This window comes from Notothenia coriiceps, unplaced genomic scaffold (genome assembly GCF_000735185.1).
Source record: "Notothenia coriiceps isolate Sejong01 unplaced genomic scaffold, NC01 NC01_scaffold00036198, whole genome shotgun sequence".
Classification (NCBI taxonomy): domain Eukaryota; kingdom Metazoa; phylum Chordata; class Actinopteri; order Perciformes; family Nototheniidae; genus Notothenia; species Notothenia coriiceps.
In genome coordinates this window covers 36,405-50,045 of record NW_011368899.1, presented here as the reverse complement: position 1 = coordinate 50,045, position 13,641 = coordinate 36,405, and the positions used below count along the sequence as shown (strand labels likewise).

At 38.5% G+C, this 13,641-nt stretch overlaps 2 protein-coding genes across 3 annotated transcripts; both read right to left on the bottom strand.

Moving 5' to 3' along the window:
- Nucleotides 1-1,654: 1,654 nt before the first annotated feature.
- Nucleotides 1,655-7,423, bottom strand: ptger3 (prostaglandin E receptor 3 (subtype EP3)). The gene is made up of 2 exons (XM_010791986.1): nt 6,448-7,423; nt 1,655-5,695 (listed from the first exon to the last, which is right to left on the bottom strand). Exons 1-2 carry the CDS (start codon nt 7,297-7,299, stop codon nt 5,351-5,353), a joined length of 1,197 nt encoding a protein of 398 aa, XP_010790288.1. The 5' UTR covers nt 7,300-7,423; the 3' UTR covers nt 1,655-5,350.
- Nucleotides 7,424-8,464: 1,041 nt separating this feature from the next.
- On the bottom strand, nt 8,465-12,869 carry zranb2 (zinc finger, RAN-binding domain containing 2). 2 transcript variants are annotated; one of them, XM_010791985.1, is made up of 10 exons: nt 12,734-12,869; nt 11,995-12,047; nt 11,790-11,898; nt 11,489-11,571; nt 11,325-11,401; nt 11,059-11,214; nt 10,755-10,957; nt 10,212-10,271; nt 9,640-9,789; nt 8,465-9,414 (listed from the first exon to the last, which is right to left on the bottom strand). In XM_010791985.1, the coding sequence occupies exons 1-10, from the start codon at nt 12,787-12,789 to the stop codon at nt 9,357-9,359; spliced, it is 1,005 nt and encodes a 334-aa protein (XP_010790287.1). In that variant the 5' UTR covers nt 12,790-12,869; the 3' UTR covers nt 8,465-9,356. The 2 variants fall into 2 exon arrangements, with proteins under 2 accessions (XP_010790287.1, XP_010790286.1); XM_010791984.1 differs by having other exon boundaries at nt 8,465-9,789; nt 12,734-12,853.
- Nucleotides 12,870-13,641: the final 772 nt, after the last annotated feature.

The window sequence follows — 13,641 nt, the reverse complement described above, 5'->3', positions numbered from 1 at the left end:
CTAGTTGTAATGCCTCTGAATATAGAATAACCTTCTTTTAAAACACTTAGGAGAAATAGATGAATTATTATGACAGACACTTCTGCATCACCAATAACAAGAATGGTGCACCTCACCAGCATGCTCATCTATCTATCTCTAATGTTGTGCTTTTAAGTGTACATTTTCTTTTCTTCTTATTTCTAGCACCTTTGCACACACTCTGCAGTGAGCTTTTTGTCTATAATTCATATTGATATAGCACAATATTTCTGCTACTAAAGTGCTTCTCTCTGTACCTTCATACATCCTCAGTCTGTTGAGCTTAACGGCGATAACTAATAGTAGGAGGATAAAGCCTTTAATGCGCCAACTAGAATTTATCAGTTGCAGACAGTGCCCTTACTCAGCAATAAAATGACTACATGGTGCGGAGCCAAGACACTCAGCCAGGTGATTTACACAATTCAAGATCAATTTAATTAAGGCCTAAAAAATGATTCACAGCTATAATGTATACCACGATGGAAAAGCCTTTTACCTTTTACTTATGAAGGGTATATTCGATGAACACTTCAGTTTCACCACGGTCCGGAATGTTTGCAACTGATAAGATTACACATTGAGCACTTGAAGCTTTGTATAACCTTTTTTAAGGTTATCTGAATATATTTAAAGTTACTGCACAGCTTTAATAATATCCTGGGAATCAAGTCTAAAGAAAGAAAACAAAATAGAGCTTATTTTTATCTGAATAAGTACTTTTAACAGTAAAAAATAAGCTTGCTACACCAACATGGTCAAACACTTCACGACGTTACCATTTAACTGGCATTCGAGTTTTCACTTTAAAACTCTGAGGAAGTTCGTGAAGACTTTTGAGAAGATCACCACACCATTTTTTGGACTCTTTCTCAAACAAAATAATTTTTTGTAACCATGAAAACATTAAATAAATGCAAAAAAAGTATGGGGGATCCTCATAAAAGTATAAATGATTATTTGTTTTAAGCACAAGGACGATGCAATCCTTCTGAGTACTTGGTGTTGCCCTGTTGGGTATGTCTCTCTCTTCAACAACATACTGTATAATATATGAAGGAATTATATGATCGATATACTTATAAGAGTTGCACTATTAAACAGAAACAGCCTGAAACCATAATCTCATGCATCACATCTCTAGCTTAATGTATGTATGCAAGGATTAATGATCTTAACAGTACTTCATACCACATTGTTCAATTTATTGGCCCATGGGAAACACATTGCACAAGGTCAACAACCAATAGAAGATTACACATGCTTTAAAATGGCCAGCAGGTTTTAACATGATTCACAGTATTCAAAACATTCTCCACTGAAAAGCATCACTCGCAGTTAAATCATCTTTTTCATACGGTTAGCAATTTCAACAAAGAAAGTTACACGTACGAGAAATACAAATAAAAGCCAACAAAGCCAACCAGCATAGATCCATGGTAAAATGATATGAGTCTGAGAGCATGCACCAGAGCGATCTAATGCCTCAGTTTTTTTTTCAATATTTTGTTTGGCTCAGCCTAAGCAGAGTTATTTGAAGAGGAACACTGCTAAAACACTATACCCTTGACTTTGGAGAGTATGAATATTTAATAAGAAAACATGCTTCAGCAGCCACAAATCCCAACACATATTGAAAACACAAGTTCATGTCCTTTAATGGAATTACATCATCGCACCACCACATAGCCAAGAACACAGCTGCAAAATGAATAAAAAGTGCATGTTGAACTGATTCAATTCAAGTAGAGGTCAAACTCATAAAACACCAAAAGGACACTTTAATCGGTAGGTAGTGTTCTCAGTTTTTTTCCAGCTCATCAACATGGTTCATACGGTTTGTACTTGAGGGAAAATAATACAAAAGGTTGCAAAATGTACAGCATTCCTCACCTGGATACAGTGTGAAAGGATAAAGAACACTGACAAAGAAATGGTAGCCATGTGAAACTGTGTAGATAGCCCTCATCTGAGAATCTAGTCTCAGAGTTTGGAGACACTTCAGTGTAAATAACTATTGCTGAACATTCAAACGCAGAGGCGAACAACAGATAAGAAAATGGACATTGATAGACATCCGGTATGTATTTACATTCATTAGTGGAGCCGTGGCTGCTGGGCCAAACCTGTTTCCATTGTACTTTCACATGCTGTTTAGAAATACTTTAGAGATTCTTTCCTTCTTAAACCTGCCAGGTCAGCACGAAATTACAACAAAGTGCCATCATGTATGTATCAGTCGTTTACTCCACAAGTGACCGTATCAAATTACAAGAATTAGATGCTTTTTAGTTTTTCTACCTCACTTCAGGTTGATAGAGGGCAATATTAGTGTTATATATGTTACAGAGACAGTCAAAGAAAAACATTCTCGCAGATGTTTTTCAAAGGGTCATAAAGTATCCTGCATCGTGCTGCAGGATTTTTAAGGAAGTTAGAGAAAGCCTTGTTCCCATTGGTGCGTAATACTTAAAACAAAATTATAAACCACATGAGAATTGAGCTTAATTTAAAAATATCAAGTGATGATGAACAATCGTTCTTGTCTTGAAATCTAGTGACTCCTGAGCACTTGAGAACATCAGAAAAGCACTTTCATACATTGGTTACATGAGTGAATTATGTAATTGAAAGCTCTATTCGATGTTAGTGCAGAACTCTAATTGCGTAATTACGTTCCGAAAGGACCAATTCCTGCTGCAAATGATCATCATCCAAGCACGCTATCAAAACTTCACACTCAGCACAATTGAAGCTTGAGAATTAAATGCAGATGTGTGTTGGTAGCAGAGAGAAAATTAAATCCTGACACCTCTTTACAAGGATATCTTGAGTCATCGAAGATAAACCAGTGTGGATCCATAAACTGGAGTTTGCATGATCATATCCCAGTGTATCTCTCCTGCACTGCAGAAACACAGAATGCTCTCCTTGTTCCTTCACTGTGTCCAGAGTGGTGTGATGTTTTCAATTTAGAAGTAATGACAATTCATTCTGCCATTTTCCTTTCCACTGCAGGGTTTGGCGGGATGCAACGCCATGGAAAATCAACAACAAATGCAAGGCCAGTTAGCCTTAAGGGGATAGTACTTTGTGTACTTATTCTTTATTTACCTAAGACCAGGAAGCTTCAATGTTTCCTGGACGGAGAACCGAGATAATTACATGACGCAGATTCACATGGAAGCTAATTGAGTCAATCGTAAACCCATATCCCACTGCAACCTGCGAACAAATGTAATCATTGTTTTAAATGCCTGACTTAAATCCCAGATGCTTCTGGTCAAGTGATTATTGAACTCCAGCAGATGAACATACTGTAAGCATGGTATAAATAGGCTACTCATCATGCACATCCACAACCTCGATTATTGAAGCATTCATTAGAATGAACAATCAAGTTAGTGTAATAGCACTTAATGAAACTTAATACTTGTTGAGGAACATATTGGTGTTTTTTGCACATTCATATATAGCAATGAGCTTCAGAACAATCGTGAATATTGACAAATATTGTGCAATATACCCCATGAACAAATGCTTTGATTTCCTCTATATTCTTGTTTCCCCTCAACAAACAACATTTATATTTCAAGTTGATCAGATTCACAATCATCTAAGATGAATTCTATATCTGTAAATAGAAAATGCTATTTCTTTACATGGATTTCACAGAAAATAGTTTCCTATAGTGTCATTATCACTGAGCTTGTATGAACTCGCCCTTTCAAGAGGCAAAGGCAAGACCTGGCAAAGCAGAAGCCACACATATCTAATCTTTTTGGCTGATGTGTAAGTGTGACAAAGGGTCCCCATAACCTGGAGGTTACCATGAAATTAAAAAACGTGTCCATCCTTGAGATGTCTTTGCCTAAGATGCTGGACCTCTATGAATATATTTACAGCGCTATACATGACGACGTAGCCCGTAGTAAAGGAATTGATTGCCATTTCCTGCCAACAGCACTCGTACTTACATTGGCACTAAGAACAAAGATGAAAAATAACCTTCATTTTATCTCAGACCTATGGTGATTTCCACTGTACACGTTTAAGGAAAATGAGCATATACTTATATTGAGAGGTAGCATTAAGGTGGACACAGTTTGGCTGTTAAGAACATTTTAAATGTAGAACAACAAATTCAACATGTTCAAGGCAATCACCACCACATAATTATAAGCATGAATTCTTAAATCTGAGTAATTAAAGCATATGTTTCAAGAGTGCCAAAATAGCTTTTCATGTTTAAGATGTTTTATGCTATGTATTATTTGGACACAGCTTCCGTTATTTCATTATTTTCCTGTTTTCAGACTTGTATCCAAACAGTACCTTTGTCTCTACTTATATGAACATATTGTCCTTTTGTTCCATTATGAACTTACTGAACAAGGAGTTCTCAGTGAGACATTGACAGCCATGTAACCACATTATAATAATGCCACCCTGCCAGAAAAACACACATTTACAGTTATTTGCCACATACAATTGGTTCAAAAGACTGGAATGAAGCTATTCTGAAAAGAACATTGCTGATAAAAATACATGTAATTGCACAAAAAACCTACCAGTGCATTCATATTCAAGGGCGAACGTGGCATAAAACTAAAAGCTTCACATCATTTTTTTTGGCTGCTAACCCGAGGAAAACAACGTACATTATACTATACAATTTACAACAACTGATACCCAGCAGTTAGCATGATTCAGCGCAGAAGTCACTATAACACCAGACACTAATAAATAATCTGACAATCAACAATTGGCTCCAGTTTAGGATTGTATTTTTTTCAGAACAACCTCTATGGCTACATTTAATGTAAGATATGGCAGTCCTATTTACATCTTAATATATGCAAATGTACAGTTTCCATCTTAATTTTTAGACATACGGAAAATCCATTAGTCCTTTAGCTGGTTTATGGCTTCAATTTGGCTAAAGCAATTTGCAAGAGCACAAGATGGATTACTTCCATATAAGTCCATTTAGAGTCCACCATATTCAGGTCTTGAGCCTGGGAGATGCTGTTATCAAAACAGAAAACTTGCCGCGCTGCAGCCAAATGTAACGCTTGACAAGGTCATGCATCCACATGCTGGTTTGGTGACTTCGGATGGAATGTGTTTTAAACAAAACAAAGCACCCCGAGCAGACTTGGCTTGTTCTTATTAAGACTGCAACTGAGACCACTGTACAATAACCTTCTGTCCAGAACATGGAGAGACCCTTTGTTAACATGATGTTCGGACACATCCATGAAAATCGTGTTTCCATATTCTCTTCCATCCAATCTGTCTGAATTTAAAGCCATGATAGTAATTCCTGTCAAATGTTGACATCCTTGCTACCTTGTGGTTTATCAAGGTTGTTGCTGTCTTGATGGTTCTCCTTATTGAGGGCGTCCAATGCCGTCTGGGTCTCCTTCGGTTCCTCTATGGAGCAGTTGGACACTGCATTAGCCACTAAGCAGAACTTGCGTAGGAGGATCTCTCTGAGGAGCAAATAGACCCATGGGTCCAGGATCTGGTTGAGGGAGGCCAAGCGGATTGCTGTGAGGAAAAAGTTACAGTCTAACTGGACGTCCCGGCTAGCGTTATGACTGGAGGTCACTGCTGTTGAGTTGCACTCGTGGGAAGATACCTGGTGGGAGATCATCCTCAGCATCAGCACCTGAAAGGGGAGGCAGGCACATGTTGTTTGTACCACTAGAGAATAATAAGGACAAACTATCTTCTTCACTCAAAATGTAACATTGAGAAAGCCTTTCAAATGGTTATGCACACTTGATTACTGAAATAATACTTCTTATATATTAAATGTCACAAATCTCACCACAGCCGTGAGCAGCTATACTGAATCAAACTAGGAAAGCATGATGTTCACGCTCTAGGTGCTCACGCTCTACCATCACTGTTGCTTCTAATAATATCTTTGGGACTATTAAACATGTGCCTGATAATGTATGACCTCATAGCAGACTGAGCAGACCCCCTACCAGGACTCAGATAAGTGGATTTCCCCTTAATGGAAAATGTCAGCAGCATTTAAAAGGATCATACATGACAGCTTTTATGTGAGTGGCAAGTGTGGTTTGTGTGTGTGCGAGATAAGAGTAAAATAGTGTGAGATAGTGAATAGATTTTTAAGGAGAAAATATAAGGATGTGCAGCGTTTGCTCTTGCTTTCTGTCGAAACATTTCCACATATAAAGATCTGCAAGTGACAATAAAATAAATTGATCTGTGAATAAAGACACTGGGCAATTTACTATAAAAGCTTTTACTGTATGAAAAGAAACAAGCATCTTTAGAAAATATGCTGTATGTTAAATCTTTCTTATATCCTCAATTTCATTTGGCCATAGGAACTAGTGAATGCATGCTGTAAGAAAGTGAAAGGCTGAGTCGCGTATAAAAACATACCAGCAGAGGAGACCAGCATATAAGAAGGACGCACATAATCCCTAACAGCTGAACGACGGTCTCCGTGGTGAGCCGTTCCCACTGCTTTGAAGACTGAGAAGTGCCAGACTTTGTTTTACACCGGATAATTAAGCCACGGATTGTCACTACATTGCAGGAAAGTGTAACAAGCAGAGAGAAAATCCCAAGTACAGCAAAAGTGATGGCGAAAAACATATTGCCCGGGACTTCCCTGTCCCCCGTGCTGATAAAGCACCAGGTGCCCGGCCACTGGCGCGTATATTCGCCGACCCCTGCAATGGGCAGCAGCGCAAAGAGCAACACAAGACACCAGATGACAGCCAAAGTCTGCTTTGTCACACTTGTCTTCATGTGATTGGAGTACCAGTGTGGATTTGTTATCGCCAGAGCCCTTTCAATTGCCATGGCGCTGGCCAAGAAGAGAGAGCACAGGCCAAATGTTGTCATGCACACACCGAAAAAACCGCATAATTTGCCCGATGAGTCGATGCGCTCCCACTTCAGGTCCGCCCTGTAAACTGATATCACTATTGGACTTGTCAAAAGCTGTCCAAACAAGTCAGTTAACGCCAGTGATCCAATGCAAAGCAAGAACGACTTTTTCCTTTTATTTTCCTTCTTTTTGTAAGATACATACACCAGAATAAGAGCTAATGTGTTGCCCACTATGCCAGTAATCATCATGACTATAGGGAAACCAACTGATACAGATCCACAACTGGAGTTTTTGGTGGCATTGCTTTCGCGCAATGACCTGGAGACGTTGAAGTCCATCATCTCTCCAATCAAGTTTTTCAACCCCCCTACAGAATCACAGCGGTCCTTGTACATAGTTTCGGAAAGGGTAAGCTTGTACGCAGCAGATAACACAGGTATGTGTCAGGCATCCTCTTGCGCTCCAGCTGAATGAAGTGCGTAAAAGCGCGTCGGCTCCTTTTTACGCGCTGGAGGCGGGACTACCCAGAAAATCAAACAGAGGCACATAGTTCAAAATACACTTTCTAAACTGTACGGCACTTTTATGAAAACCTTGTGTGATGTCTGTGAAGGTGATATCCTTATACGTTCCATTTATAAATATGCTACAGGCACTTTAGGTGCAACCCTATCGCTGCTTCGGTGCTCGACAAACTAAAATCATGATGCTGGAGATTATCACATCTTGGTGGTGAGCATATGGGAAGACTTGTCGGATAAATTAGGTAACAATAAACCTGCTCTGCACCTCTTCGAGAGAAATGGCACTAAAAAGACATATTAAATCATTAGGCTACATCTGGTTGATGATCATGGGGACATTTGCTTTAAGGGATAAGAAGGTAGGCTATTAATGGTTTCTCATACAAATAGTTTATGTACTATATGTGAATTTAGATTAGAGCATGAACACATTTCACTACTAGCCTACTCAGATGATACACTAACAGCACGTTGTTGCAGCTTCTAATATTTCCAACCTACGAACACTTGTTAACCAACTTTAACTCACGTTTGAATGCAGCCCGGGACATGTATCAGACACCGATACTCGAACTCATTGACCACTAAGTTAAGCACCCCAGTGTACCCATCCCTCTGTTAAACTCAGGACGATAACAGCAGTGCCACCTGCTGACCACATAGAGAACGACAACACAAGTCTAAAGCCCATTCAAAATTCAACTAGTCAGGAGTTTTTATTCATTTAATGGTTTACCTTATAATAAAAAATAGCTAATTTTTAATATGAGCTGTTACACATTTTTTAAACACCGTTGTCTTTATTCCTCCCCTATTTTTTAAAATCAGATCTGTATTGTGAACTTGTTTGAACCTCATGGTCGATTTTTGCCATTTGTGTGCAATAACAAAACATCATTAGCTATCAAAAGCCTCCATAGCTACAAAACTGGTAGTGAAACTGATTATTTATACACATCTGCAAAAGTAAGCTAATATAATAGATCTTTCTGGACTCCCCGCCCTAATCTTGGCTAAATCAAACGCAACAACAAAGTAACAGTCAACAGGATTTTATTTACACGTGTACATTTGAGTTGTTTCACCATTAAAGACTGTATTGCCACTTTCTACCATGAATCAGGATATACTGTATGGTGTTTGTTATTCTGGAAGTACTAATCTTAAGTACAAATATTAATCATTATTAATTAATAACTTATTGAATGTTTTAGTTTCCCAGGTGACAAATGAGAAGGTATAACTTTAAAATTGTAACGTGTGACAATTGTGTAAAGAGAAAAAAAAAGAGAAATACAACACTAAACACCTAAACCAAAGAATGTGGAATTTACAGCCATTTAGTTAAAACACGCAATATCAAAAAGTAAAATACTTACCTTGACAAAGCAAAAAAATATTTTTAAGAAAAAAAAAAGAAATAAACCAATATTAATTGCTATATCTGTTATAGCAAGTTGATGCTTAAGTACTTCATATTTTATTTAAAAAAAAATGAAAGTATTTAAAAAAATAAAAGTACCACAATATCAGATATTTCTAGGGCCACGGAAAAAATATAATCAAAAATGATCACTTTAATTTCCCCACAGAGGCGTGGAATAAAATGTACTGCTACAAAGATATGCGTTTTTAAGTGGCCTACTGCCTTTTTACAGTTCATCTGATTTTCATATGGGACTAAACACTTGTGTTTATTGGACACCTGCAGTTACAGACACTTGTCACAGTTTGGGGTGTAGGTGGTTTTAAAAAGGGATGACGTGCATCGGCAGAGGGAGTCATGTTGCCACTGTTTTTGAAGAAAATAAGACTTTTTTTTTTTTTATGAAAATGGACATCATACTGAAATGATGTGGTTGTTTTGCTTCCAACACAACATGCACTTTTCTACTAAGGTTCCTTTTCTTGTTTTTAAGGCGTTAAAGTTATTTCTTTTTTGAGCTGGAGCCAGAATGGGAGGATCCAGAGGACTGCCCACGGCACCTGAAATCACACAAACACCACGGGAAGAAAGACAAGGTCAGCAGGCTCAGATGTTAACATTCACCTATGCATTCTTGAAACAACAACAAGGTTAACAAATGTATGTAAAAACAATATAACAAGGCAAAATGTGAGGATATTTCTATAAATCTGAACTCCCATAAGCGAGGCGACAGATGGCTAATAAGAATCAGTGCCATTGTGGTATTCCACAGAAACCCAAACCTTTCGGACGAACGTGATCTAGAGCGCCTCCGCTTTCTCTCTCCAGATGAGGACCTGGAGCGACTGCGCTTCTGTCCCCTCTCAGGTGAGGAGGAGGGGGAGCGGGACCTCTTCCGGGGAGAGGAGCCCTTTCCAGACTTGGAACTGGATCTTTTGGAGGAATAAACCAAGCACTAGGGTCAGTAAGGTCAAGACACAGTCCCATCAGCGTCGGTTTTTATCAAGTTTAAGAGCACTTAAATATAGGTTATCCCAAGATGCTGAAGGAAATGTTTAGCATCAAGTCAATATCATTAAAGCACTCTTATTGAGAGTGTGAGATTAAAACTCAAGCTCTAGACGTTTTAGCTTTGGTAACATTAAATCTTAGTTCAGATAGTTAAACTGTGTACCATTTATACTCCCGGTCCTAAATTAAACTTGAAAAAACCCTACATCAAATTATTTGAAAGCGTCAAGGCAGATTGTGAATCCAGTCTTTGTTCAAATGTTAGCTGGGGAGTAGGATTGCTCTGGAGCTTTGCCCTGTACATACACTCTCCAAGGGAGAGAGTGCATGTCACCTCATTCACCTGGAGTGGGACCTGGAGCGAGATCCAGACCTGGAACTTGATGAGCTTCTAGAGCGGGACCTGAAAGACAAAACAAAAAAACCTTTCCAATATTTTCTGAACAAGACAAATACCTGGACGGGTCACACAGGATTGTACAAACCGTTGGACAGTATTTCAGTTAGACTATTCCTTACAGTACAGCTTAACTGACGAGTACATGTTTAGACTAGCAAAAGATGCTTTTGTGGGTTTGGTGAAATAACCAAGTAAATAGAAAGACAACGAAAACAGGTACAAAATTCAAACAGATATTCAAGGTGCATTTCAAGACTAGAATATCAACAATGCATTTGTTCTAATAAAAGTCAGGCGCTTCAAAACATAAAGCGACATCGAGAAACTTCTGCACATCAAGGTTCTAACACCACAGTAGGGGAGGGGTTGAGAAAACAACAAATCGGCAGAACAAGACATGTATTAATGTGGATCGGTAATTCAGAAGGAAGATTGAGCTGATACTGACATTTTGCCCGGAGTTACCCTTGACCTGTACCCTTTTACCTGGACCTCGACCGTGAACTGGAGCTGGAGGAGCGCGAGGAGGAGCCGGAGCGGGACGAACCCGAATGGCTGCCCTTTTTCTGAGCTGGCTTGTCCTTGTCCTTGTCCTTGTCTTTGTCTTTGTCTTTGTCCTTGTCCTCATCCTCACTAGCGTCCAGGTCGTACTTTGAAAGGTCTCCATCTTCGTCATCGTCTTCATCATCCTTAAGAAGACGTGTTGGTTATAACACAATCATTGTATAGTATTTTAATTTAAAACAAAATGTTTTCTTTTGAATTGAAAGGATCCAGCAACCAATCTTACATCTAATTTGTATTTGGAAAGGTCACCCTCTTCCTCATCCTCATCCTCTTCATCTTCCTCGTCGTCGGGAGCTTGAACTTTAATTGGTACTACTACCTTCTTCTCAGGTTCGCTCTTTTCATCTTTTCCACGAAACTTTTTCTTTTTCCTACCAAACTGTGACATAAGAAAGCAGTTTAGAAATGAAGATTTCAGATGCCACATGTGTACATGGCAGTAAGTCAACCGAAATGATGAACCAGAAAACATTGCAAGTTACAACTCACTTCATCATATTCACCGTCAGAATCCTCTCTTTCAATGTATTCCACGTTTTCTCTTTCATTGAAACCTCCACCGTAACCTGAATGGCGAAAAGGGGGAAAATAGGCTTTAGAAACTAGTTTTCAAACAAACCAAGACTTGCCAAAATACACATTTGTTGACATACCTGTTCTCTCCTCGAGCTTGGCATATTTTGGGGTGTTACACATGTTGCACTCTGACCTCCTGGCCCAATTGACATTTCCGCATCTGTACGAGAGTAGAAGAGTAAAATAAGAATTTGTAAGAACTCAACACGTTTAAAAATAGAAATAGGAAAGTAAATGTTTCAGCTAATTTGGAAACAAAAAGGTTATTGTGTATTCATAATCATGTGTGTGTATACAGTAAACTATTTAGTTAATTTGCTCAATTGAGTGGTTAATCAAACATTTTGGTAGTTCCTTGTAATTTACAATACACCTTACGTTTTGCATTGCCAATCGTTTGCACTGAAGAGGCCTCTACTCTTCTCAGCCAGAGTTTTTCCAATCTCTGTCCCTCCAGCTTTCATCATTTTGGCCTCTGTGGTTTTCTCTGAGGAAGCATAACAATGTTGTTTCAGTACAGCAGCCTTTTGAAAGAATGTATGAAGCCTGAATCTAGATTTAACAATATGCAAGAAGGACTCACCGCTGCCACATCTGTTGCAACTTGTCCTTCGAGCAAAATTTACATTTCCACACCTGCAAAAGGAAAAAGATGAATACATAGAGGCCACAGATACAACATTGGCCTTGTTACTTCACAATACAGGCGTAAACTGAGTGGGCTTCATGCAAAAGTAGTGGTGTATGTTTATTTATCTCTCATGTCATGTGTAACATCATTAGCTTGTAGTCTTGCTTGGGAAAGCCTGTGTGAAAGGCCTGCACAACTGCAGCTGGCTTGTCTGTCACTCAAGACGTTTCTAATGCAGCTCATGTGCAAACTGATACTGCTGACTACACAAGTTACCTAAGATAGACTCCACACTAACGACAACTTGGCTTCTTCAACATTGTAAACACTACCCTCAGTAGTAAGTGTGGACTCTCACCTAACCCAATGAGGCTAACGATAGCTAGCTTGCTATATAAGTCTGCGCACACTGACAACTTATATAGACACACTGTCACATCCAAAACACGTCCCCACCCTTGAATGAACACAATGTGTTACTTGTTATTGTGTAGACGATGAATGTAAAGAGGTTGAAATAAGTTAAAAGTGAACAACTCAGCTAGTCAACAAGCTAGCCTTTTAGCATACAATGCAATGCTAAAGGCCTACGCTAACTTGCACGACCAGCATATTTGACAAACATATGGTGCTATTTTCCATCATAATGTAAGTAAAATTAGCATTTTGTATTAATGTGGGAAGCACTTACTTTTTATCTGGACAAATCCAGTCCCCGTCGCTAACTCGAAAACTCTTCCCCGACATGTTTGTGGTGCTAACACTGAGTGGCTCGCTGGCAGGGTGTGCTCACTGTTAGCCTCGCGCCTCCTGCTCCCTCCAACGATGCCTTCAGGGGTTTCCGGTAGCACTTTAAACTCACATTTCTCTGCTTGATTTCGATACACTTAAATTGGTGGTGAATGGTCATTCCAGAATTGGAGGACAATTTAGACACCAACATTTTTGAAAAATGAAACTTTTATTTTATTATTTTATTTTATGTATTTAGGAAAAACAGATAATAAACCATCAAAAAAAGTGATTTGCCCAGCTAGGCATCAAATGTATATTTTCCAATGAAGAATGACCTGTTACTCTAATTATAGTAACAGGGTTGAAAGTAACAGGGTTGAAAATCAATCCTAATTTGAGTTTTAACCTCAGGAATTATAGCTAGATGTAGCATGTAATGTTTCAAGGCAAGGACACACTTGGATATCCAAGAAAGATAACTTTTAAATTAATATGCTTTATTCTGATAATATCAGTAACAGGGTTGAGTGGGTCAGAGTGCCACACTCTTTTAAGACTGAAAAGATTGTAAAAATATGAAAAATAAAATAGAGGACTTAGTTTTGGTCTACCCATGGCACAAGCACATGGCTTGCTGATGTCACTTCCACTGTGTCATCTGATTTACAGTTTTTTCACTTTCTGTGCCAATCTAAACTGTGCAAAATTACTGTTATCTAAATTATGTTTATGATTTAACAAATTGATTTTACCATTACAAGAGACATATATCAATAGAATAATACCAAAAGTAAAAGTAAATAAAATCCTTATTTTAAATGTTATATTTGACATGCAAGTTGGTCACCAAAAAGTGGGGACAAG

What these genes read in the sequence shown, in the direction of transcription:
- ptger3 (XM_010791986.1), bottom strand. Translation starts at nt 7,299, where the DNA reads ATGTACAAGGACCGCTGTGATTCTGTAGGGGGGTTGAAAAACTTGATT. An exon ending in TATGCTGGTCTCCTCTGCTG is followed by an intron (nt 5,696 to 6,447) that starts GTATGTTTTTAT and finishes CTCCCCTTTCAG; the next exon opens with GTGCTGATGCTGAGGATGAT.
- zranb2 (XM_010791984.1), bottom strand. Translation starts at nt 12,789, where the DNA reads ATGTCGGGGAAGAGTTTTCGAGTTAGCGACGGGGACTGGATTTGTCCA. An exon ending in TGGATTTGTCCAGATAAAAA is followed by an intron (nt 12,048 to 12,733) that starts GTAAGTGCTTCC and finishes TTCCTTTTGCAG; the next exon opens with GTGTGGAAATGTAAATTTTG. An exon ending in CTGACGGTGAATATGATGAA is followed by an intron (nt 11,215 to 11,324) that starts GTGAGTTGTAAC and finishes CTTATGTCACAG; the next exon opens with TTTGGTAGGAAAAAGAAAAA.